Source organism: Melanerpes formicivorus, unplaced genomic scaffold (genome assembly GCF_026170545.1).
Source record: "Melanerpes formicivorus ecotype bairdi unplaced genomic scaffold, bMelFor1.0.p_v2 SCAF_16, whole genome shotgun sequence".
NCBI lineage: Eukaryota > Metazoa > Chordata > Aves > Piciformes > Picidae > Melanerpes > Melanerpes formicivorus.
This window is the reverse complement of record NW_027142368.1, coordinates 6837261-6862751: the sequence shown is the minus strand read 5'-3', so window position 1 is coordinate 6862751 and position 25491 is coordinate 6837261. Positions and strand designations below refer to the sequence as shown.

At 37.9% G+C, this 25491-nt stretch overlaps 1 protein-coding gene across 15 annotated transcripts in view; it reads right to left on the bottom strand.

Moving 5' to 3' along the window:
- PPFIBP2 (PPFIA binding protein 2) overlaps positions 1-25491 on the bottom strand; it is an 88274-nt gene that overhangs the window by 45289 nt on the left and 17494 nt on the right. For 11 of the 15 annotated variants that reach the window (XM_068147901.1, XM_068147907.1, XM_068147908.1 and 8 more), the window contains exon 3: positions 13563-13777. In XM_068147901.1, the coding sequence (XP_068004002.1) occupies positions 13563-13777 (215 nt within the window). Of the gene's footprint in view, positions 1-4984; positions 7245-13562; positions 13778-18385; positions 18594-25491 lie in introns of those variants that run through there. The other 4 variants (XM_068147913.1, XM_068147915.1, XM_068147914.1 and 1 more) reach the window with 4 other exon arrangements.

The following is a 25491-nucleotide window of genomic DNA, read 5'->3' as shown; positions in this document are numbered from 1 at the left end:
ACATTTTCTTGCATGCTATTTTACAAGGAAACAATTCAGAATGCAGATTATTGTCAGAACAGAACAAAAACCACTGCACAGCATTCTGATCAGAAGTTTCAGTAGCAGAACTTCTAGCTCAACCTTCATCGGCTGTAAAAGAAAGCCCCTTAAAAGAAGTACACATACAAGATAATAAAACTGAATATAGGCCAGTTTATGTTCTCCTCATATGTGCTGTTTCACTTTCAGCTCAAAGAACATGCAACACAACTAATTTTAAAATAAAAAATGTCAACTTCTGAAGTTGATCAGCAAGCTGTTAAACAGGAATTTGTCTCTAATACTATGGACCTCATATTGGTGGAGGAGTGAGAAGCTGGGAAAAGAAATCTGTCAGTCAGTGAGAGTGGTGACTTGCAAGGCTTTTCAACAAGTCACTCACCTCTTTCAGAAGACAAATTATATTATAAACTTTTTTTTAATTGTCACATGAATCACCTTCAGTTCCACTGATAATTAAGTAAGATGTCTGTGGCAACTATAATACAACATTAATGGGGAAGACTAGGAACATGCTTCATCTATTGCCTTTTGTTGAAGTTCAGAGGCTGAGAACAAATATAGGCAGCACAGCTCAACCAGTCACTTTCCCCACAAACTACCAGGAACACAAATTGTAGTATATTTCAATACAAGAAAACATACACTACAGGCTTTTTCCAGCCTATTTTGAAGTTGATAGTATTTAGAAGAGTATGGAATTTTCGTCTCTTTCATTACTTTTTTGGGCCAGCAGAAGTGATGTTACAAATCGCAGTAGTTGCTATTGTGCAATGATGAGTAGCCTACAGAGCAAACAATTTTATTTCAGCATCTGACTATGGATGCAATACAAATATAACCTGTTAACAGATATAATAATATAATCTGTTAACTAACAGCATGTTAGTGCTACCTCAGGTATACACCTATCTGAAAACACACGCATTCACTCAGGGTACTTGAGGAGGCGAAGGCTGGAATGTGATTTCTGGATCTGCAATGCTTGCCTTTCATCAGAAGGCAATTAATAAATCAACCACAGGATTTTCTATTGGCTGTTGCTCCTTGCTGCTTCAGTGAAAGTGGCAGTCACTTGTGAAAGCTAACAGCATATAGTCTGAAACTAAGTAAAGACAAAACTATCTGTATTTTTGTAGTCCTTAAAACAAAATATAAATATCTGGTGAAAATTCTTTTATCTGGAAAATCTTCCCTAACAGTAATTCCTATTTCCCCCTCCATTACTTAAAGGAAGATATCCTTACATAAGTCAGAAGATTCACCCTCAGCATCATGAGTTTGATGCCTATACCATGGGTTTGACTGTACCACCTCGTGCTAGTAAAGGTTATGAACAGCATCTGGAAGAAAGGAAAGTCTAAGAATAACCTATACCTTTTTCAGATCAGCCATTATACTGTGCTGCATGTACACCAAAAGGTTAGTCTAAGGCAAGCCACAAGAGTCAAACACCTGAGAGAGAAATGAAAGCATTTCTCTCTCAAAATAAGACAAGAGACCTTCCATTTTGCTACATTCCATCCACTGCAGTTCAAAAAACTCAGTCAATTTACAATGTCCCTTAGAGAGTCCATAATACTGTTTATCATAAATGTTAGCAATTATGTTTGTGACACTTGTTAATAACTTGTGGCTATACCTTCATGCCTATGTACCATAATGGGTAGTATGGCATTTTTATTTGGAATGGTGTGTGCCATTTAAGGAAAGTCTCCAGATGGAAAGATAATAAAGCAACAAGACAACAGTTGAAATTGTATGTCATCCCTCTAACCTAGATCCCTTGGAAGAACCAAAGAAAGTTTGCTAAAGATGAGACACTTCCAGCTTCAGACAGTGGGAGTGTCTTGAGTTCCACAGCTTGCAACAGAAACTTTTAAGAGTGACAGATTTATGCTTAGGCACTGTCAAAGAACCAAACATCACTTATCAGCAAGACACTTTCCCACAAAGTGCCCATGAACTACTTGATGAGAACTATGCTGCTGCCTTTGCTGTAATGTTCAGAGTGCACTTCTTGAGAACCTTTCATAGCCTTCTAGAAACAGACTGCTGACAGGGGCAGCTGATAGTGACACAGGCTTATTCTCCCGTGCAGTTGCCCTGCCTGTAGGTCCAGAGACCTTCTCTTGCCCCTGAGCACTCTGAACAGTAATGAGAAGAGCCTGATAGGCATGGGCCAGGTCCCAACACATTGCAGTGATTTTTGTCCTTTTATCCTTCTTAGCCAGGCTTTGTGGCTTACTGATGAGGTATCCTAGAATATTTACATTGTTGTAAACCCCCATAATGCTGCATGAAAGCAGGGTGGCACTATGTGTCTATGTCAGATATTCAGCTTCTCAGCCAGAATAAGCTAACCCAGTTCTGAAAGCATCATTCAAGCACAGTTGTAAGATATAGCATAGTAGAGCTGTATCAGTTGCAGAATTTTGTCTGATATTATCAGAGAAAATTCTTTCTCTTGTGAGAAATACTACTGCAGACTAATAACTTTTATTACTGAGAAGAGCCAGGGGGAAAAAATGGAGTAAGAAAGACTTAAGTAAACAAAGGAAAACACATTAGCTGTGCCTCATATGCAACTGAGTTGGTTTTTGGCTCTGTACATCCACTCTTACATTTTGCTGCCCACTTTGTTGCTCTAACCCTGCCCAAGCTCACAAACAAATACACTTTTCTGGACTTTCTTCACATTAAAATGACCGGTTAAAGTGCTGCGCCAAGAATGACCATTTCAATTTGATCTAAATATTGCTTTGTGCTTGCTGCTGTTGCATGATGCATGTTATGTTATAAGACCACTGCATAAACCCAAATCTTCTCTTCTAAACATCTGAGGATAGCAGTTTCATTTGTCATTGTCCCTGCCTGTTCCTTGTGATTTTTGTGTTTGTTTGCTGTCCTAAACCATCCAAACCACAGATACTAATGCAAGTCTAGCTTAGCCAACCACTGCAACATCAAAACTGATCCTGTTCTCTGAAGTGATTCCTGCTAATGGTGAAATTTGAGCCAGCTCTGGCATACTCCACCAAGGGTTTGTGGAAGTCTGTTGCAGTTACTCTGTGAAGTGCCATTTGTTACTCTGAAGGGTACTCAGGCTTTCATTATCAGCCAAAGAGCAACAGTTTATGATTGCAGGGCCTAAAATCTTTATATGCTAACGCAATCAGTGTTAGACATGTGACATTAGGGTTCTTGAACATGAGGATCAAATAAGCAACTTAGATTGTTTCAACTTCTTTTTAAAAATCACTTGTCAAAGGAATCTGGGAGCAGACTGCTTAAGTTCTCCTGGGAACAATGCAAGATCATTTTCAATTCCCTTCCCCCACACATGCTCAGCCCCTTAAAGAGCTTGTAAGGAATTACACGTCAGAGCAGTAAAAAGGAATTACATGCAGCAACAGTAAAAAGGAATTACATGTAGCAACAGTAAAAGCATTATTAATTTCTGTAAAAACCTGTACTACATTTAAACACAGTAACCCTTCTGAACGCGGTACTTGAAAATCACCCTAAGGACACCCTGTGTTAACCCCTCCAAATCTGTGAGCATTTGGGTGTTTCAGAGACTTTCTCCACTGTAGCTATTTTGTGAGCCCTTTCTCACCATGTTACTGTCCTCAGTGTATCCTGAATGCCATGCAACTTGATAACCTCACACTACAGCCTTTTGCTAGCAAGCCTATCTTTTCCGAAATGAAATTTAAACCAGGAGGCAGAGGTGCCAGACATACCATATTCCTAACTTAATTTACATAAATTAATATGCAATTGCAAAAACCACTAAAGAGTTATTCAGCTTTAAATGCACAGAGCACAGGTTAAACTAATAGTATAATGTTACCAACTGCTACTTCCTGTTATCTCTGCTCCTTCACCATCCCACTCACTCCCACACTCCAGAAATGTTAAAAGTTTCCAGAATCTGATGTAAACATTTTGTAAACTAACGTCAAGATTCTCAAGCCTTTATTAAATACTGGCATTAGATCATGAATATTTTTCATTCAAGAAATTACTCTAAAGTTCCTGATCGCACTTCACATACTTAACTGCATTTTATGTTTATACAGCTAGTAAAAAAAGATAGTGTGCATGTGCATATGTATACATGTATATTTTTAATCCAATGCCATACAGAAGCACTAACATAAATGGCATGCACAGACTTTGCAAGAAAAGTACACACAGGTTCAAATAGATTTTAGGAGTGTAACAAGAGGATGACCTGCTTACATGACACACAAATTAGTATTTTAATTAACACACACACACTCCACCCTCCCCATTTTACTGTGAAGGATCTGTTCACACCCCATAAATGGATTTTTCAAACACTGAAAAATAAATACTTGGACCTTTAAGAATCTGAAAGCTGACAAACACGAAGTAGTTTTTCCCAGGGTGACGAAACAGCCGCACAAACCTACATTTTCTTTTACAGGAAGAGAAAGCAATCTCATGCAGTTAATTCACGTTCAGACAGTTCATCACAAAAATCAGGATTTTAATAACACTGTCTTTTTAAAACACATATTTATCAGAGTACATGCACAGGAAAAACATACTGCTATTCCTATCCAAAACAAAGGCATCCTGAAAGGTCTCATACAGTTACCCAAAGAAGAATGCAGCAAAGAACAAGGGCAAATAATTTTTCATTTTGAAGCAGGATTTACTTTCAAGCACTTGCCAGAATCTTTGTTTGAAGTTTGATCATAGAGTTTAAAGACAAAGACAGCTGATTCTCTCCCCCTTCCCCAAGACACCTCCTCCTATGTGAAAAGTTATTAATTCATTTCTCAGGAAGAAACTTAAAGTATTTTAAACCCATGGCACTCAGTATTTCTTTTCACAAAGCTGAGAATTCTGACTAAGCTTTGTTAAAGTGCATTTACAAAGAAAGAACAAACCCCAGCAAATCACTTACCCTCTTTAGCCACGTGAAGTGCTTGTAAATATCAATCTCACCATCCATGCTTTGGGCCCATCTCAGCAGTCACATTCCCAGGGTTAAAAGAGATTTTTGGAAGCAAGCGCACAGCTTAGTTCTACAGGATATAGTTGTGACTTCTTTCCCTTTCACTCCTCAACTTCTAAAATCTTGAATGCATGTTCGTATTTTAAGATAAATCTTCTGCCCCACAATCTTATCCCAAATGTTTCTCACAGATGTATATACTACACACAACTGTATAAACTTCAGACTCTCCCCCAAACATCTGGTTTTTTTAAACAGCAGATCAGTTAACACCAGAACAATTCAACTCTAAAAACGCCAAAAATAAAACTTGCTAAATGAGCTTTCAAAAAGGATCTTTCAAGAATAGTATAAATCTGCAGAAACTGTTCCCTTTTAGTGTTGAATAACAAGCTAAAAATTTTTAGGCTGACACTAAGAAACTATTTTGAAGTAATGCTTTCTCTGGGTTTCTGTTTCAAGAGTGACTGGAATTCATTACCAAAGACCCCCTATTTCCTGTCTCCGTTTCACTCCCTGTTTATCGTAACACTACTCAGCCTCCTCAGTTTATTTCAGGCTCAGACTAAACCTAAAAATAAGTTCTGCTCTTTCAATTACTTGCCTGTCCCCTCAAAAGACATTATAAGAAAGGACGGATCCAAGGACGATCCTGTGGATAAGTTAATTATCCCATAAATACCGCTATTGCCGAAGAGGCAATTTTCTGTCTTAACAGAAGATGATGATACCCCTCTAAGATTTTTGTCTGTTCCTGCTGAAGCTGAAGTCTCACAGCATGGCAACTTTTCAGACTTGCAACACCAACACAAATGCATATGCAAAGCAATGCTCTGGCAAGAAGGGACGTTTACAAGTGTTGCCTGTTACTGCGGTGTCCTCTAGTGCCTCCACGGAGTAGTTATGATTAAGTTCTAATTTTTCCCAATAGATTCCAGTGTCCAATATTGTATCACCCACTAGTTAAAAGTGGGATTTAAACTGGGCAACTGACTGTTACACACACAAGGACAACTGCTTGGACAATGCCTATTAAGGCCAAATGGCAGCTGTCTCCATGGAATTTTGGTGATGATTTCAAATTTACTTATCTTACCACTTCAGTTTCTACAGCCAAACTCACTTCTACATTTCAGGTGAAGTAAACCAGCAGTTTGGGTGAGCCAGGGTCCAAGTTACCCCTCATACTAATGATATATACAAAGAACTCAAAAGTCTTAATCTGTATGTCCTGAAATGCAATTCTTACAAGGATCACATTCCAAACTGTGGAATTCAACAGTATGTGAATGAGTTTCTGCAAGGGATGTTAGCTCTCATTATTTCATCCATTCTTGATCCATCTGACCTGACAGTCCTCTTTTTAGAGTCTTCCGTAACACAGTGTTAAAGGGGAGGGATGTAAAGCTAGACTTCCAGTTTTCTTTGTCACAACAGGTAATAAATGCATGAAGTTGTGCAACAAGAAATACATTAAATTTTTTTAGAAAGTTAGTGCTATAAGATTTCTAAAGGTGCCAGAATAACTAAAATGACCAGTAAATATGACAAGAGAAGAGAACTGTCATCTTCCAAAAGTAAACCATGCTATAAGCTAGATCTGAACAGGACTGGGGTTGCTCTGTACACAGAATGCACTTATACTATACTGGTTGTAGAAGTTTGTATGCTATCTTAGAAGTTGATAAAAGCAGTTATTTCCTGACTATCCCACACCATCTGGCAAAAGCCTTATTTTTGTCAATGGTCCATTAAAAAAACCAAACACCACCACCAAATAAAACACCCTCATCCCCCCCAAAACCACAACAAACTCAAGAAAATTAAGATGCACTCCTCTGTGCATGACGGCCTCTGTCATGGCTGACATACTGAAGACTGAATAGGAGTTGTCTTGACATTAAACACAAGGTCTGTACAGCTCAAGTCATTCTTTTCCCCAGAAAACTAGTTATCTAATTATGGAGAACAGCAAATCTATCAAACTTTATCTCAAAGTATTGCATATCCCATAGCACTACCACTATGGAGCCTCATCTGTTTCTACACACAAGCTCTAACTCTCAATTCAAGCTTATATAGGGAAAGGGAAAACATACATCGCAAAACATACCACCACACAGTCTCTTACTGATTTTGGTTTCCATTAGAAACAAAACAAACCTGCAGGAAAATGATTACCTCGCTAGTGTGTCAGTGCAGCCTTTGCAGTTACATGAGTATCCAGTTCTCCTCTTAAAAGCACTTAAAACGACAAATGTACCTTATTTCTGCCTTGTCATTTGTCCTGGATTTCAGGTAAAGGCCTCCTGGTTCTGTTAGTCATTCTTCCTGATTAAAAGGTAAACGTGTCTGAATTTTCTGCATCTTATCAGTCATGAATGTTGACAACATACATTCCAGACAGTCACATGCTCCCTCTTTTAACCTGTCACCTGCACACTGAACTTTACATCCTGCTTGAGCTTTGGCCTGAAAAAAGTTTCAGCCTGCAACCAGATACAAATCAGTTGCCCCAGATTTGCTTAGAATACTCTTCCATTTCACTGAAACAGTAGGTTAGCTTCTCTGGCCAGTGTGAAAATAATGGAAATATGTTGCAATTTGAGGACTGCTTCCTTGGGTTACCACTGTATTCTTTTTTTTCCTTCTTCTTTTAAGAAATCCATGCTTGTGTGTAGCTTTTCACCTAAGAATTGACTTCGAGTGCAACAGAGAATTAAAACCCAACCAAGCAAAAATCCCCCATTCTCACTGCAGCACCACCACCTCCAAGTGTTATCCCAGGGAGAATGATTTAGATATTACTCCCTTCTCCCAGCAAATTTTTAATTTGTTTTCCTCTCTCCAGTATTGTCTCAAAAATAAATGAAAACAGATATAAATGCAAAGTAGGGCACCACAAATATTTAAATTACCAAAGTTTACATACTGAACAAGCTGAATGAAAATCCATTAGGATTTCTTTGCCACTTCTGTACTTTCATAGAAACTGTTGACTACTGCCCCTGCTGAAAGAACCCAAAACACCATTTACAGAACAGCAGAGGTGCTAGCCACATGAACGTCTGCTGATACATAACCCATAAAACCCAATCAGCTAAGCAACCTATTGCTTTATTAGTCGATGTCAAATATAGCAAACAACATGTTAAATAGTAAACACAGCTATATAAACTGCTTTGAAACTGAAAGTAAAAGAATACTTTAAACCACCAGTTAAACTTCTCATGCCTTTCCATTCCAGATGTATGATGAGACCAGAAAATATCCACAAATCCTCTTGAAACTGTGGAAGGAGGGAGTCTAACTGTCTGGTGTATTTCTTCTCCTGACAACACTGGAGCTGAGGAAGCATGAAGTTGTTTGCTTTTCCACCATTGTTTCTCCTTCTTCCACCTAGTTGAGTCCCTAAGAAATTATATTACTGTTACATAACAATTTAACTTTTTATTCAGTTAAATTTGTGCTAAGCCACATTTTTGTGATCTTTCAGAGCAGCACAACTGCATGTTGTCAATAGCATTCTTGCACCGGCACAATATCTGCTAGCACCTTTGCTTAATAAAACAATACTCTCTTACCAACCTCTTTGCTAGTTACTTTATGGAAAATATTTTCCTGTGTTCCCTCTATCTAAACTTTAAAAAGCAGATGTTTCATAGCACTTAAATTTCTACATTAGTGTTTGTTACATTAGTATAGTGTATCATATTTAAATTAGTAAAAAGCAATGCAGCTGGAAATTCTAGTGACAGAACATAATGTGAAATGAAAAATGGACACTATGCATAACATCAGACATAAAAGGAAAGATGAACTCATGGGATATTCAGACACTTAGTGCAAAGGAAGATGCTGAAGCCAACAGCTCAAAGAGAGATAAATGGAACCAAATAAATCAAATTAATACTTCTGAACGCTAACATGCAATCTCTGTACACAGTCATGGCTTCCTATTGAGTGAGTAATCCTCTGCTTCCTCTGATGTCATCAAGGTGTGGATAGCCCGTGTCGGTAAGGATTGTCCTCAAGGCCTAAACTTCACAAGGTGTCAGTAAACTAGCTTGAAATCTCAGAATGCTTAACATATAAAGACATAGGCTCTGCTATTATAACAGAAATACCACCTTTCTTCCATGAGAATGCTAAACCTAAGGCCATAACACAATTCTTTCTAATCTGTTGTTTAAAGCTGGCTCTATTAAGCATTATGGACCATTACAATGATGAAATAAAATGCCAAGAGCTAACCTCACCATGTCATTTTAGGAAAGAGATTTAAATCAGCCCTGCTTATTCCAAAACTTTTTAAAGCTTCTATTCGTCCTTTGTGCAGAATAGACTTCCATGCCTCTGCCGGCAGCTACTACAGAAGTAGGCCACAGTCAGATATGGTTGACTCCAAAAAACAGTAAAATAAATTAGGCCTGATTTAGAAGAAATTCCATGCAAGCTGTGTACAATCCCATTTCCTCTAGCTCCAAGACACTCTGGTATTTATAAAAAGCTGCCTGTACGAAGGACACTCCTCTGCTGTTTCTTTTGTGCTGTCAATTGCTCTAACATGCTTGAGGAACTCCTGAGAGGGCCAGATCTTCCCGTTCAGGGCTTCCTTACATCATCAACTCATTCAAAAGGAGCTGGAGCACAGCACAGGACTGGGTCATACAACTTTTGACTCTGACTACTGCTCAGAAAACATATCCATCTAATGTTTCAATTTGTGAAAAATAAACCCAAATGCTTATGGAATGATGGCTTTCTGCACTGTCCCAAGCAGGCTCTGCTGGTCTGTTTTCAATTTAACATGTGCTAATACCCCTTGGCAATGGGAAGATCCAGCTACATATAGCTCCATCATGACTCTCAACAGTTCAATTCCACAGTCAAATCTACCAGCAGATACATATACTGGCTTTAATTGACATTGCTCTTCCCTTTCAGATGTTGCCACAAAATCCTATTGATACTTTTATAAAATCATGTTTCCAAGCACATTGAAGTGTCCTCTAAAGCAGTCATTTTCTGCCTCTCTTCTGGACAGATAACTATGAAATGAATCTCAGACAACAGTGAAATAGAGGGACCAGTGATAATGTTTCAGCAGAGCACTGTAACACAGGCTTAAAATAAAATGTTGAAGTAATTCCAAAAACTTCACAAACTCCACTAATTTACAATTCTAAACTGGGACTTTGTTTTGAGTCCCTGTAAAGAGAGTAGACAAAAAAAAAAAAATTCCTTGATTTTAACACACAGCAGAAACACTCTTCTGAAGTTTAATTATGACCAAATGCCAATCAAGATTCCAAGATACTCACCCTACTTCTGTGAAAATCTTTTGGTTTACCTTTACAAAAACCCCAGGCAGCCAAGAGGGCCAATGGCATCCTGGCCTGCATCAGGAACAGTGTGGCCAGCAGGAGCAGGGAGGTCATTCTGCCCCTGTACACTGCACTGGTTAGGCCACACCTCGAGTACTGTGTCCAGTTCTGGGCCCCTCAGTTTAGGAAGGATGTTGACTTGCTGGAACAAGTCCAGAGAAGGGCAATGAAGTTGGTGAGTGGTTTGGAACACGAGCCCTATGAGGAGAAACTGAGGGAGCTGGGGTTGCTTAGTCTGGAGAGGAGGAGATTCAGGGGTGACCTTATTGCTCTCTACAACTACCTGAAGGGAAGTTGTAGACAGGTGGATGATGGTCTCTTCTCCCAGGCAGCCAGTACCAGAACAGTAGGACACAGTCTCAGGCTGCACCAGGGGAGGTTTAGTTTGGATGTTAGGAAGAAGTTCTATACAGAGAGAGTGATTGCCCATTGGAATGGGCTGCTGGGGGAGGTGGTGGAGTCACCATCATTGGAGGTGCTCAGGGTGAGACTTGATGGGGTGCTTGGTGCCATGGTTTAATTGTTTAGGTGGGTTGGACACGATCTTGAAGGTCTCTTCCAACCTGGTTTATTATTCTATATTAAATATAAATGTTCCACTGGAAGGAAGATTATGTTTTGCTATCTGTCAAATGAGGTTTTCATTCATACTTAAAATCATTTCAGTAACACTGTAAGATCACTAGCATTCCCATTAACTCAGAAAAGAGTTCCATAAAGATGTATAGAAGAAAACTAGAAAATAAAAATAAAATAACAATGCAAAAGTTCATTTAGAGTTATGAAATGAAACCATAACTAAATACATTCACTCGTAGCTCACCAAGTCAAGCAGTCAGTTGTTACTGTGGCAGTTAATTTTTAATGCTGAAATTACTACCTGCTTTGTGATATGTCATGTGGACACCACCTATACTAAAATATTTAACATGAAGCATTGAAACTGCACACAAAATTGTTTTATATGAATTCCATGATAGTCCCCATGTGGTTTTGCTCTGTTTTAAGGCCAAAGAGTTTACAATCATAAAGCATGTATAATACTCCCAACATTCATCTTGAGGCAAAAAATTTTAATACATTTCCTAAGTAGTCAAAAGTCTAATGACGATTTATTCTATTTTAGCTTTGCCAAAATACTTCAGCAGTTACAGCAATTATTCAATCTGCATTCTATAGTAGATAGTAACAATCTTTCTGAATTCAGTGCTAAGTTTGTCAAACCTATCTCAAAGTAGTGGCAGCAGTTACTGCGTCCAGTTCTACTACGAACTCAAGAACCTGATATCCTGTTATGTTCACAGATCTCACACCACAAAAATGTGAGAGGAACCTTTTCTAAAAGCACACTTGATTTCCATGAATGGTATGCCTCTTCCTTAGAAGACTGTAGAGGAAAAGCTCAAAATCCAGCTCAATCAAATCACCAAAACACCAAATCATTATCAATGCTGCCATAAAACAAGGAACAAAGCAAATGCTATCAGAAGAGGAAGCAGGCAAAGTAATCAAGTATGAATTATGTCATCTGAAGTTTTCACACTCTAGGTATATCTAAATTTTCCCACACCTTTGGTATTCACACCCATAGCAGACAAAGAACACAAGTTAGAATTGTTTAAAACCAACAAACCATGTCTGAAATTCCAGTTTGGCATTATGGAATTGAAAGAAGGTAAGACTCTAATGTGACCAGCTGTTATATCCGTAATCATCACAGAAGCTCTGTGACTCATCAGTAAAAAGCCAATGTCTCAAAGCTGACCAAAAGGCTAAAGTCCACAGTCTTATTTATTTAAGCATTGTGTGTAGTTCAGCACACTGAATGACAATTACCAAATCTGCAAAGGTCCTTGAATTAGAAGGCCAAGGGGCAACTTCTACAGAAGCTATTTTTCCTACTCTAGTGCAGCTGAGCTGTGGTTTCTAGATGATATCCCAATACAAGCAAACAATACAAAGAAGGTTCAGTCACTTTCTGTCCTCTAACCTGCAATCCCAAACACTGCTGTGTAGCACAAACAGAACTAGCAGGGACAGCCATACTCTGTCTCACAGAGTTTGCAGGGCTGCATTCGGGTTTGATGATTGCTAATACAGGAGGAGCACACGAGAAAGTAACTGATTTCTTTTCTATTCTTTTGCTTAAACCAAAGTGTTAGCTGTTAAATGCTATTCTTTGATACACTAAGCAGGAATTAGTCTTGAGCCATCTTTCTCTGCCTCCACTTTTAGCTTCCAAAACTGGTAATAAATCCACGTTCTTTTCCTCTTAAGGTCCCAAATTGCACTTTCCAGCCATAGATCTGTACTCTGTGGAGAACACCAACAAACCAAGAGTTGACAAGTTCAAACAAAAGCAGACAGCTTTTCAACAACATTAGGATTTAGTAAGCATGGAGCAGCTACAGCAGGTGATAAACAGTGAACCAGAAGCCATATACAAAGTTACATAGAAGTAACATGCACTGACAAAGCCAGAAGAAAATTCATTCATCTAGAAAACTTTTATGAAGTACAGAAAGTGAGCTTTAATTCATTAGGAAACCACCATTCACTTGCAGTGAAAAAATGTTCTAGCAGGACCTGCTGTTTCTCTTCCTTTACATCCAATGGGTCTCTTTAGGTTTGTCTGAAGACCTGCTCCTCAGCTGGTAAGACTCAATCTTTTCCAATACAGTCAAATTGTTATTCCCCATCTAGCTCAATATGATAGGATAGGAGAACAATCCAACTTGAATTTGCCATCATATGGACAATGCCATCACATTCCAGATTGATGGTTTAAACGAAACAGTTTTGTAACTAGATATAAACTTGTTTATCTCCAGAAAAAACACCACCACAAACAAAAAACCCCAAACACAGCAAATCAACCAAATAAAAATACAGAAAAGGTAACGTTTCTCTCAACAAGGGCAAAATAAGATCTTTTATCAAATTCTTATGCTCCTATTTGTGCACTGCTTTAGAAATCAGCACATAAAATGGCAGTATCCAAAGCTTTCCGTGATTGCTCATCGCCCCCTGAAATTCTCTGAATATGCAGATTTTGGCCATTATAAAAATAATTTAAATATCCAAATACTTGAACCAATGCTGTTGCAAACAAAAGGTAAAAGCTATGTCTAACTACTCACCAGATTCTCTTCAAACCATTGCCGTAGACACACTGCTGTGGCCCCCGGAATTTGACTTCGCAATGCTTCTTTCTCTTGAGGATCTTCTATCATTTCCAATGCCATCCTTAGATCTTCCAGGAGATGTAAAATTTGAAACGTGCCCAAGTATACTGAAGGAGCAGGTGACACAATATCATAACCACCATTAGCATACTCTGCAGCTGTCTTTGTACCTAAACCAAGTAAAACCAGGAGAGAAAAATCATGGTATACGATTGTTTTGTGAGTGACAAATTCATAAGTACTACAGACTACAGTTAGGCTTCAGATGTTAACTGACAGGTATCAGGACTTTGGGCTTTGAAATACTTGAGTTAGTCTTTAGAGAAATAGTGAACACTGGAGAATTAAATGTGAAATGTAGGTACAAGTATGTTAAAAAAGAATTTTGATCTAGAAAACATTTGTAGTATCAGTTAAATTACAAATGCAAGAACCTTACCACAAATCACTTGTAATTTTCAAGGGTTACCATGAGATGTCACTAACTTCTCAGCTTCCTAGTTAGAAATCCCCACACAGCAGTGTTAAGCAAAGAAAGGTTGATGCATGTTTCTTTGACAAGAAACATAGCACACTTAGGGGAAGAATTAGAAATAATGCAGGCTCTAATATCTCTAACTATTTTTGTCTTAATACCCTGTTTAATGAGATGCACACTCAAATGAGCTAACTGTTCTCAGTCCTGAATTTCAAACCTTGGTCTCATTTAAGGCTCCCCTCCACTGGCTCTATTTTTTTCATCTTTTTATTTATAATCCATTGCCTCATGTACATAACAGCTTGTACATGTTATGCCTTCATTCCTGCTCCCTCTGGCACGAGCAATCATATTACCCCACCTTCATTTGACTTCATAGGAGGTTTTTTTTTTTAGGCTTTAGATCACTTGTACTCCTCTCAATGCTCCCTTGAAACATACTTTACAGATGCATGTGGGATCCACATAGCAGAGAACATTTCCTTAGAGGCCTGCATTATTGATCTCCCTGTGGAGATTATAAGAATCTCCATACTGTTCTTGATTATACTTCTGTGTTTAACAATCTGCATCTTCGTTTTGAAGGGAGCATAAATCTTCATTGCGCTTTTGAAAATTATTTAAGGCGGCTTTTTTCTTCCTAAGTAGATGTATCTATTTGAAATTAGATATATGCATAATTCACATTTTCTTCTTGATGCACACTACTCTGTATTAACCAATGTTAATTTGCCAGCTATGGCTAATCTGTCATGATTCAGCCACTGCAACCTATGTTTGCACCCAATGGTTTGCTTTCTGTATAGCCTGACACACAACGAATACCTAAATACAGCGCACAACTATGCTGGTACTTCAGGTACTGGTAAACTGAAGTGTCTTCTGCACCTAGATTAGCTTTTAATCAAAATACTGGCTGATCATTTCATCCTAATATTGTCTCCCATCTCCACCAGCTTTAAATCCAAGACAATATTCTGTCTCTCAATTTGCGAATGCTTAACTTTATTCAAAGCTTCCGGGAAAATCCTGAATCACATTAACCATGTTTGCATCAACCACTGCTTTAATGACACAAAGAATTCTATCACATCCATTATCTTTGCACAATATTGTGCAGTTTGAATTCTGAAGCTTTGCAGTGCAGTGTTTTGCAACACTCTTATTTGCAGTACTGGTGTAATTCATATAGCCTTAACCTCTTTTCATAATCAGAATAGTCCCTGTTTGATCTTACTGACTTCCGCTGTTAATTATAATACCTCAAGTGTGAGATCTCATCTTCGTTTCTGGCTAAGACTATGACCAAGATAAAGTTTCCTCAATATCCGGTGTTACAAAGACTGCTACACAAGACGACTTCACCTCATATTTCTATCTTGTCTTCCTGAATTATTTCCTTTAGAGGCGAGTATTAACTAACCATTTTCCTGTATCTGAGTATTCTAACCACCAAACGATATTTTCTTGTGTATTTGTATACTCTCAGCTACTTATAACAGCTTAGCTGGTTCCGTTTATTTACTTCCTAATACAGATTAATATTAAACTCTAGCAACTAAAAATAGCAGATTTTCAAATTGTGTAAGAGCTTTCTGGATCATATGACTTCTTAAATCTTGTCACCCAAGCCAGAGTGCCTCACTACTTACTTTGCAAAAGAGATGCACGCACAAACTCTGCCACTGTTTGCTTAAGCAGCGTTGATGTCTGTTTTAAAGCTGTGGCTTCCTTGGTTATTGTGACATTAGGACTTTTAAACTGATTTTCTCACTCTTTCTTTTTGAAAACTTTATGCTACAATTTTCTTTTTGCATGGCAAAATATACTTTTTGTACCAGAAAAGTAGACAGCATCCAAAGTTACTTCATAGCTCTAGTAGCTACCCCTTCAATGAACTCAAAATTTAAAAGTGATAACAAATGGGAAAAACTTAATGGAGCATTGTTATAGCATTCATGTTATTTATATGAATATCTTACATGCAGACAAGAGAAACAAAGAAAAAAATAAAATCACACAGTTCAAGCAAAACCACACAAATCTTCTAGCCCACAAGCAATAATTCAGTCAATAGTACTGAGTTTATATAGCCATATACACAGCCATACCACTGTAACTCAGAGGACAATATGGGTGACACCTTCCCTCACCACTCATTTCCTCACTATATACAGTATCTTGCCTCCATCCTTAGGTTATCATGGCTGCAACATTACTTGTAACATATACCTCCTACAGAAAATAATTCAAAATACTGCAGGAAAATTCAATGACCGATTTGCATAATTTTATTTGATTTACCTCTATCAAAATACCAGGAAAAAAATAATAAATACAGACACATATTTTAATCTTGATGAGCATTAAAGATTTGCATTTAGACTTGAAAAAGCAAACCAGTACTGGTGACAGAAGAATGTACTCTTGTCTTCACCCATTAGAAAGACAAAAATCCAAAGTGTATCTGTACCCTTATCCATGCCAAGAACACAGGGCATGCTTCTGAGATGTGCTAAAGATTCTAGCTTTCAACAATCAAAATTCCACTAGTTTCAAATTGCTGGGATCTCAAAGATTAAGCAAGGACTATAAAAGTGCTTTGCCAGACAAGGGACAAAGTCCTCAACAAAAGTTACAAAACTCTCCCGTAAGTAACTCTCCTTGTCTGGAACAGGAGCTAACTACAGATCACAGTGCATTACTAAGAGGACATAACTTTTTACAGCTCCCTATCAAATGTATGCATGCACTCCTCCTTTGTGAAATTGTTTTAAAAGTGATGCTCCTGGCTGCAATGGAAAATTAGGAACTTCTCTGAATGAACAAGTAAGATACTGAATAAAGAAATGCAGAAATGCAGAGTTCAACTCAGCATTTTAATTCAGAAAGCTTCCTGTTTTACTGCTTAAATTCAAATGATTCACACCCTTGCTTCTCTTATTTGTTTTCCATGTAGTTTAATATTAAGTAGGATACATATTGCTTACCAGGACAAGAACACACCCTGAAAAATGGAATTGCATAGGAGTACCTAATTGTATGAGTGCTGCAAAGCACATTAAGTTTTAGCACCAGCACACATCAAGAACTTGGATTTCTTTGCAGCCTGACGCAAAAAACCATCTCCAAACAACAGAGATGCCATGGTGTAAGCAGATCATTACGTGTTGCCAGCACACTCTACAGCAATTTGTTTGCCCGTAGCTTTATTACAAGTAGCTGAAATGGGCAGGAATGTGGTTCAAGCATTAGATTTTTATTGATACACAGAAAACAAAATCAATGCAGTTTTGAACTCTTGGAAAAAGACACATTTTGTATAGCCTTAAGCAAGTCCCTGCCTGCTTATGCCTCATTTTTTCCACAGGTAAACAGGACACGGGCATCTTTTGTTACTATGCTTACACAATACTCAAACCCACGGTTTCCTAATATTCTGCTGTAACACAATTAATTGTCATATATGTGCACCTTAGAGGAATAGAAAAGAAACAAAGAAAGAAAGGAAGAAAAAACATATTGCAACCCAGATATTTGAAGCGGCTCAGTTCTGGCTTCCACACAGAGACAGGGGATGAAGGAGGTTAAACACTGCTGCACAGTGGATATATGGCAGAAAGAGTAACAAAGGTAATAAAAACAAAACTGAAAACAACTTTTAATTTGCATTTTTTCCAACACTCTGACCATGCAAGCACTTTTTTGGGTTCAAAGTTCTTTGTAATTAGCTGAACAGCTTCAAAGAAAAGTTCCTTTGGGGCAAATACATAACCTATTTGGTAAATAGCACTACTAGTGGCTTGTAAAAATAAGTTAAGTAAGGAAAGAAAAAGAAAGCCTTGCCAGTTTGAAAATCCACTCATACATCACCCAACTTTTGTCACCCTTAGCAGTAGATACTGTGTCTGATCTCTCACTTTTCCTTACATCTTAAATTCTGATCTTCAGCATTCATCCTTATTAACTCATTTTTGTTTTAAAACTGGCTTGAAATTAATAATTAAAAAAAATAAATCCTGCCTAAGCTAAAAAAAAAATCTAATCATCAGTAGTTAAAAAGATTTTCCTAGAGCGGCTGACTACTTCAGTACAGAAAACATCAAAAAACTCACCAAAGCCTCACAACAAAAGCCAAAAGCTACTTCTGCACTGGGGTAATGATTCCTTTCTAAAAAGCTGAAATAGTCAAGGGTAACACTTTTCATATCTGACCAACAGTGTTTTAGAATAAAATTATAAACATGCATTTTCTCTGGCCTTTCAGTCAATCATTACACTGTAAAGAGAACTTTTTTACCTGAGATTTTCCTCAATGCACATATAGGTTGTCCAAGCTCTTCCTCTCTCCTTCAAGGCTATCCTGTGCAATTTTCTTTCAAGCATGTTCCTTTTATTCTCATGAAGATAGCCTTGAAAACGTGAATTTATGTAAACTAGTAGTAAAGTCTGGATGGAACATAATTCACCCTCCTCATTCCTAAGCCTTCTGTCAAATGAATGAAGAGGTAGCTCACACAATCCTTTCCTCTAATACTGTAATGCAAAAGACATCACAAGTGGTGTGTTTTGAATTACAGCTCATATTAGCTTCTCCTCAAATCTCTGCTTTTAAATCTTTAAACTAGAGGGAACAGTAATTGGTAAGCTGGAATAGCAGGAAGCCCTAGGAAAAAAATTTCCAAGCCTAGAAACATTAATGACCACATTGAGATGCAAGTTTCATGCAGCTTGGATGATTTTCAGCTGAGCTTTATTTACAACCACACATGGAATCCTCCAGACACTTTTCCAGAACTGCCTATAATTTCTCATGCAAATTATTCATGTAATTACTCAACCTTTTTCCTTTAACATGCTTACAGACTCTAAGCTGTGATGTGCAGCACATTAGGTACTGTATATATACACAACTACAACTAAAAGCTTTGTCCTATCCAGAAACACAAGTTAAGCAGCCTTACAGCTGCTGTAAAAAGGAAGATGGAATATACAGCTATGATGGAGATCTGAGACTGAGTCTCTATTGCACAGGAAAAACAGCACCAACACATTTTATTAGGGACAAGGAAGAATAATACATGTCTCAATTCACACCAAAAAATAAAAGGAAAGAAAAACAAAAGGCATGTTTAGGGCAGTCTCATTAAAATAGTGTTGTGAGATAATGAATATGTCTTTTTAGTACAAATCCATAACTATTTGTAGCAAGAACTAGTAAGCGACTGGTAATATGAATATTATTATATGAAAAACTTGAATCTGAAAGTATAAGGAAAATAAGAGCATTCAGTTTGTGAGGCAATAAAGGCATCTGGTTTGGTAAAAATTACATTATTTTGATTAAAAAAAATACTCAGATCAGTTTCATTGTCTTAAAGTGTGTAGAAGATACCAATTTTGATTTCAAGGAAATCCTATGTTTGATAGTACTTGGTCAAATTTAGGTCTGAAAAATGAGTTCACTAGCCTGTTAAGTAGCTGAGTAACTCATGTACTGACAAACAGATCACATCATGTAAACAACAAAAGAACCTTTGTATCACAGATTTCAATCCTATGAGGTTATGGCCATCACAACTTAACTGCCTTTCTTTGCTACGTACTGTATCTGCAGATATTTACAGTTCTGCTTCTTTTACATCCTTTTTCAAAACTTAGTTCAAATACCTGTAATAAAGGGATTTTGTTTTGCATAAGCACAGTGCAGTATTGTGTTTTTGGTAAGCTGATGAGGGTGTCTAGGTCATTACTGCATTTTTTGGTTCACATTGATGAAACTGTTTAAGTCACAGATAAAAAATTTAAATTAGCATCTTTCATTTTCAAAGATTGCTTAATTTTTAATTACTTTTAGCTCATTTTCAAGAAAAAGTCTAATTTTGTTATCTTGCTGGAAAGGCAGGAACACATGAAAGAGCAGCTTGACAAGGAAATCACTGACTTGGACTTTTGTGGAACAAGCTTGTCTCCAACAAAAAAAACTAAAAATATCTAATTTTGGATAAGATCACAAAGTCATCTTACAGGAAACAAGTTCCCAATGCTTTCAACTCTATCAGATTCTGCAGTACTATCCTGTACACAGAGGGAGTGCATCAGTACTACAAACAAGATTCTGAGAGTCTTCACTCTCTATTTGTGCTCAGAACCTCACTATCTGTGAGAAATATGCTTAGGATACTGCAAGTATGGGAAGCATGCTTCAGGACAGCAGCCCAAATAGCTGTAATGGCCTCTTGTAAGGTTAAGCAGTCAGAGGAAATTCCAAACTGCAGGTTGCTCTGGCAACCCTGTGTAAAGAATGAGCAAGACACATACACTATCAACATGCAGGTTGCCATGATTTTCACATGCTTTTAAAACATAGATCAAAACTGCACTCGAACAGTTATGCAAGGCCTTAGCATTAAGGCTACAGCTTGTGTAAAGTCCCTACAAAACATGGTATCAAATGGCTGTCAATTGTGAGCATGGCTTGCATGGCCATTTCTTAGCTGTTGATAACAAACCAAAAAGAAAGACAATAGATAGCTGATGTGGAAAAGCATGGATTAAATAAACAGCCAAGTAATTCCTGTATTTTTTAAATTTCTAAAAGATTCAGAATTGTTACAGATTTGCTGTTGCTGACATCTAAGTAATTAACTAATTAGCTTGTCTGACATCAAGCACCAGAAGCTGAATGTCAGCACCTTACAAGCTATAAGAAATGCTGTACAATAAAGTGTTGAACTACAAATTATAAACCTTAGATATTCGTGTTAAGTTTTTGTATTTTCTCCTTTAACATCTAGGATGGTTAAAGGTAGACCACATCTAGGTGGTCCTGCTCTGGCAAGGGGTTGGACTAGATCTTTCAAGGTCTCTTTCAACCCCTAACAGTCTGTGAAAAGGTCACAATTTAAATCACACACCCCCCCCCCAATATTCTTGATACATAATTTTCTGAAACTGTTATGACAGGTATTTATGCATTCCTCTTTCAAAGACATGATTTTGTCTACTTCATTATTTAATTTCCTTATTCATATCTCTGTTGCTATAAGGGCTATGCACAAATATGCTGTAGTTAATGATTCAAAAAAGCCATTATAGTATCTTGTGTAGTACAACTTTGCAAGTGCTCACCTTAATATATCTACAGCACTTGTTTATTTTGTTACTTCTATGCATTAATTATTTCCTTTGTTCAGGAAAAAAAAGCCCAAATTAGTGATTGAAAAAGAAAATAAAAACAGACTAATCCTAACTGAAGCACAGCCTATTAACTCAATCACCATTTTAGAAAATACAAGAAAACCATTCCAGCTGTTCCTGTTCAGTTATTCTGATCCATACTTAAATAATGAGCAACTTCATTTGTTAATCTTGTTTCTCTCATCATTACTTCAATGACAGTCCATCTCAGAGATCTGAAAGTGAAATTATACAAAGACCTTCATATTCATTCTATAAAAAGCCATCCAATTTTGCAACAGAAACTAAATTTTGGATTTGAAAATATTGTATACCTTGAATAGGAAGTAATTGATAAAAATCTAAAGTTGTTCATAAATTGCAAAGAAGAAAAAGTTGTTCTTCAATCATTATGCACAATCACAAGAAGCTTGTACTGCCCTTCAGCTGCATGTCACTCACTGTATATTTCAAATAAAATAAAACCCACCCCCACATCACACACTACAAAAGATAGGATTAAGTGCTTTCTCTATGGTCTGCACAATTTCAATCCCTTATGAAGCAGAAAAAAGTTGCCTACCTTCCTCACTTAAAATGCCATGGGCCTAGTCCTTACCATTCAGAGTAAATGCTGTGATGAGGTATACAACTTCATATGACCATGGGTAAAGGATGAGGTCATTAGTATCATAGTATCATTCAGGGTTGGAAGGGACCACCAGGATCATCTAGTTCCAACCCCCCTGCCATGGGCAGGGACACCCCACACTAGATCAGGCTGGCCAGAGCCTCATCCAGTCTGCTCTTAAACACCTCCAGGGACGGGGCCTCAACCACCTCCCTGGACAACCCATTCCAGGGTTTCACCACTCTCATGGTGAAGAACTTCCTCCTCACATCTAGCCTGAATCTCCCCACCTCCAGCTTCATTCCATTCCCCCTAGTCCTATCACTACCTGAGATCCTGAGAAGTCCTTCCCCAGCCTTCCTGTAGGCCCCCTTCAGATACTGGAAGGCCACAATTAGGTCACCTCGGAGCCTTCTCTTCTGCAGACTGAACAGCCCCAACTCCTTCAGTCTGTCCTCATAGGAGAGGTGCTCCAGCCCTCTGATCATCCTTGTGGCCCTTCTCTGGACACGTTCCAGCACCTCCACATCCCTCTTGTAATAGGGGCTCCAGAACTGGACACAGTACTCCAGGTGGGGTCTCAGCAGGGCTGAGTAGAGGGGGAGGATCACCTCCCTCAACCTGCTAGCCACACTTCTCCTGATGCAGCCCAGGATCTGATTGGATCTGATTAGGAAATATTTTTATTTCCTATTCTTTAGATAGGAATTCAGAGAGAACCTTATTCCAGAAACCCTGAAATTCATTAAGATGGAGCAGAACAAACAACTGAAACAAACAACAAAAAAAACCACCACAACACCACACCAAACACCCACACCAAAAAAACCCCACCCCCCAAGTCCCCCAAAACCACACAACCAAATAAAACAACCACCCAACACCACAAAACAAAACGCACACAACTCAAAAAAAACCCAAAACCACACACAAACAGGTCCTTCAAATACTGGCAAATAAATCCCATAAGGAAATAAATTCTTGTTCATCTCAAGTATAAGTTCCCATAAAGGGCCCTTTTTCAGCAAAGGTATGGGTAGAGGTTGGGTTTGTAGCACACAGACAAAACAACACAACACAAGCATTTTGCCACCTCAAGATAAGAGAATTTAAACATGGCCAACTTCTTGGACAAACTTTGAAATCATTTATATTTTTAAATCTTCCAGTGTTAATACTGAAATGTCAGTACACACCCATGTGATAAACACATTTAACTGTCCCGTTACGTTTCAGGACGCACTAAGTGCAGAAGCTCTTGTTAAAAGGAAAGTCACTAATTACTTTGATTACTTTGTGAATTTAATGAGACTCTGGAGCTGAGGCAGACTATAATATTGTGACAGGATTTTTACTGACAGATGCAGTTTGATATAAAAGAAAAATAAAAATGGTTTTAATTCATTAGGATATATATTGCAAATAAAAAAATAATCAATCTGTACTCTATAATAAATGAACATAGGCTAAATAAAAGGGAAAGTAATGACTTGGTCATACTTCACAGAAAAGCAATGCTGAAGTCATGCTCCTCAAAGAATGCATGGACGGATTTGACATAAGGGTGCTTTCTTCAGAGAAAGCCTCTGTTAGGAGTGCAAGTCATTCAAGCTAATGGGTAAGTCATGTTGCTTGACAATCACATTAGCCCTTTTTGCTATTTTAGTCAAATAAGGCTAATCATTTAGCATGCCTAATTTATATAGCTATGAGGGTGAGCTATCAGTATGGATGTACTGAAGCATAGAGGACTTGGGAACACTGACTTATCTGTCAAATTTGATCAAGCCCAGTGAAATTCGATTTCTTAATCTTGCTTCCCAATTCTACTTTCATGCACTCTAAACACTCACAATATTTTGTATTGCACTGAGATGCAGAGTCTACAGTGAGACCTTTTCAACTGGATTAATCAGTCTCAGGCTGCGCCAGGGGAGGTTCAGGTTGGATGTTAGGAAGAAGTTCTATACAGAAAGAGTGATTGCCCATTGGAATGGGCTGCCCGGGGAGGTGGTGGAGTCGCTGTCATTGAAGGTGTTCAGAAGGAGACTTGATGGGGTGCTTGGTGCCATGGGTTAGCTGTTTGGGTGGGTTGGACACGATGATCTTGAAGGTCTCTTCCAACCTGGTTTGGTTTATTCTAATAAAGTTTATTCTAATGTATGAGCTTTGTTAACATTTGGAGTAAGGGACGTGTATGACTTCTAGAGATAGAAGGCTAAAAGTAGGACCACAAATCTGTAAATATTTGTAACATGTATTTGCATGTCCAGTTCTTACCTTAAAGGACAAGACCACAATCTAGTATTTTATTAATAAATACAGCTAACAGTCTCCTCAATAAACTGAGAGAGTTCAAGAGAAGAGCATAGTTCTGCTAGAACCCACTCAGGCCTCATTCTAGAGGAAACATCTTTTTCATCAGCTATGTAAGTCTCCATCAGTTAGGAAGTTTAGTCTTAATCTTTGAATCTAGTGCTACTTAGAAATTTCCATAGAATCTGGATACAGTGAACTGAAATAGCATACAGGCTGACCAGTTTTTGCTGTTTCCAGTCTACTCCAGGAGCAGCTACATTTATACAGGTGATTTGTCCACTATTTACATAATATGGTATATAAAACCTGCAGTTATAAGACTTTCAGTCTTGGTTTGTTCCACAACAGTCCTGCAGCTCTTCTGAAGGTGTTTCCTGTCTTATTAGTTTTCTCACCCTACAGGAGAGGAGTGCATTCCTGTTTTCCACTCTATGCCCAAATTACATACAGAAGCTTACTGTATTCAATTACAGAGACTTAAATTTGAATAACTACTATGTTCCTCAACTTGAGACAAATTGGGATAATAACTGTATGCAAGTATAGGCTCCAGAAGGTATATTTGGTCCTTTAATCATACCAAAATATTTGAGAATCTGTTCTAGAACACACAGAACATTGGCTAGAGGAGAACAACCAGAACAGACTTCACTCAAGTATAAGACATCTTAAATACAGAAAATAATTAGTAAATAAATAAGGTAAACAACCTTCCCACTCAAGTCAGCTTTTACTTTAGGTTATAACTGAAAAGGTAAAGGAAAAAAGCAATAATTTGGTATAGGTAGCTATAATTATGAAATCATATGGGAAGTATTCAATAAGTATTGATGAGACTTGACAGACTCATTGTCTGGGGAATATCTTGAGTCTTTTCCCATTAGATGTGTCTCTATAAGCCTGGTTTCCACTATCACTGGACATCAGACTGAAAATGTAAATACTGTGAAGTCAAAGTCAGCTCTCTTGAAGAGGTTTCCACAGACCATTTGCTCATGGTCTGTGGAAAACTCCACGTATGACTAGCGTGTCTGAATATTTTTGTTTTAGAGCTTGGGCACCAACACCACCACAAAAAAAGCTGTAAATGGGACATGCAAGCTGCTGATTCACACAGAATATTTCTACCATCATTTGCTTTCTTTCTCTGTAACACTGTTTCTACCACCATGGCAACTGAGAGGGGCAGAAGCAATGCTATATGCAAGGCTGAAACATTTTAATTCTATTCTTCATTTATCAAGATTAAACTCTAAAATATTATGGGCACAAACAAT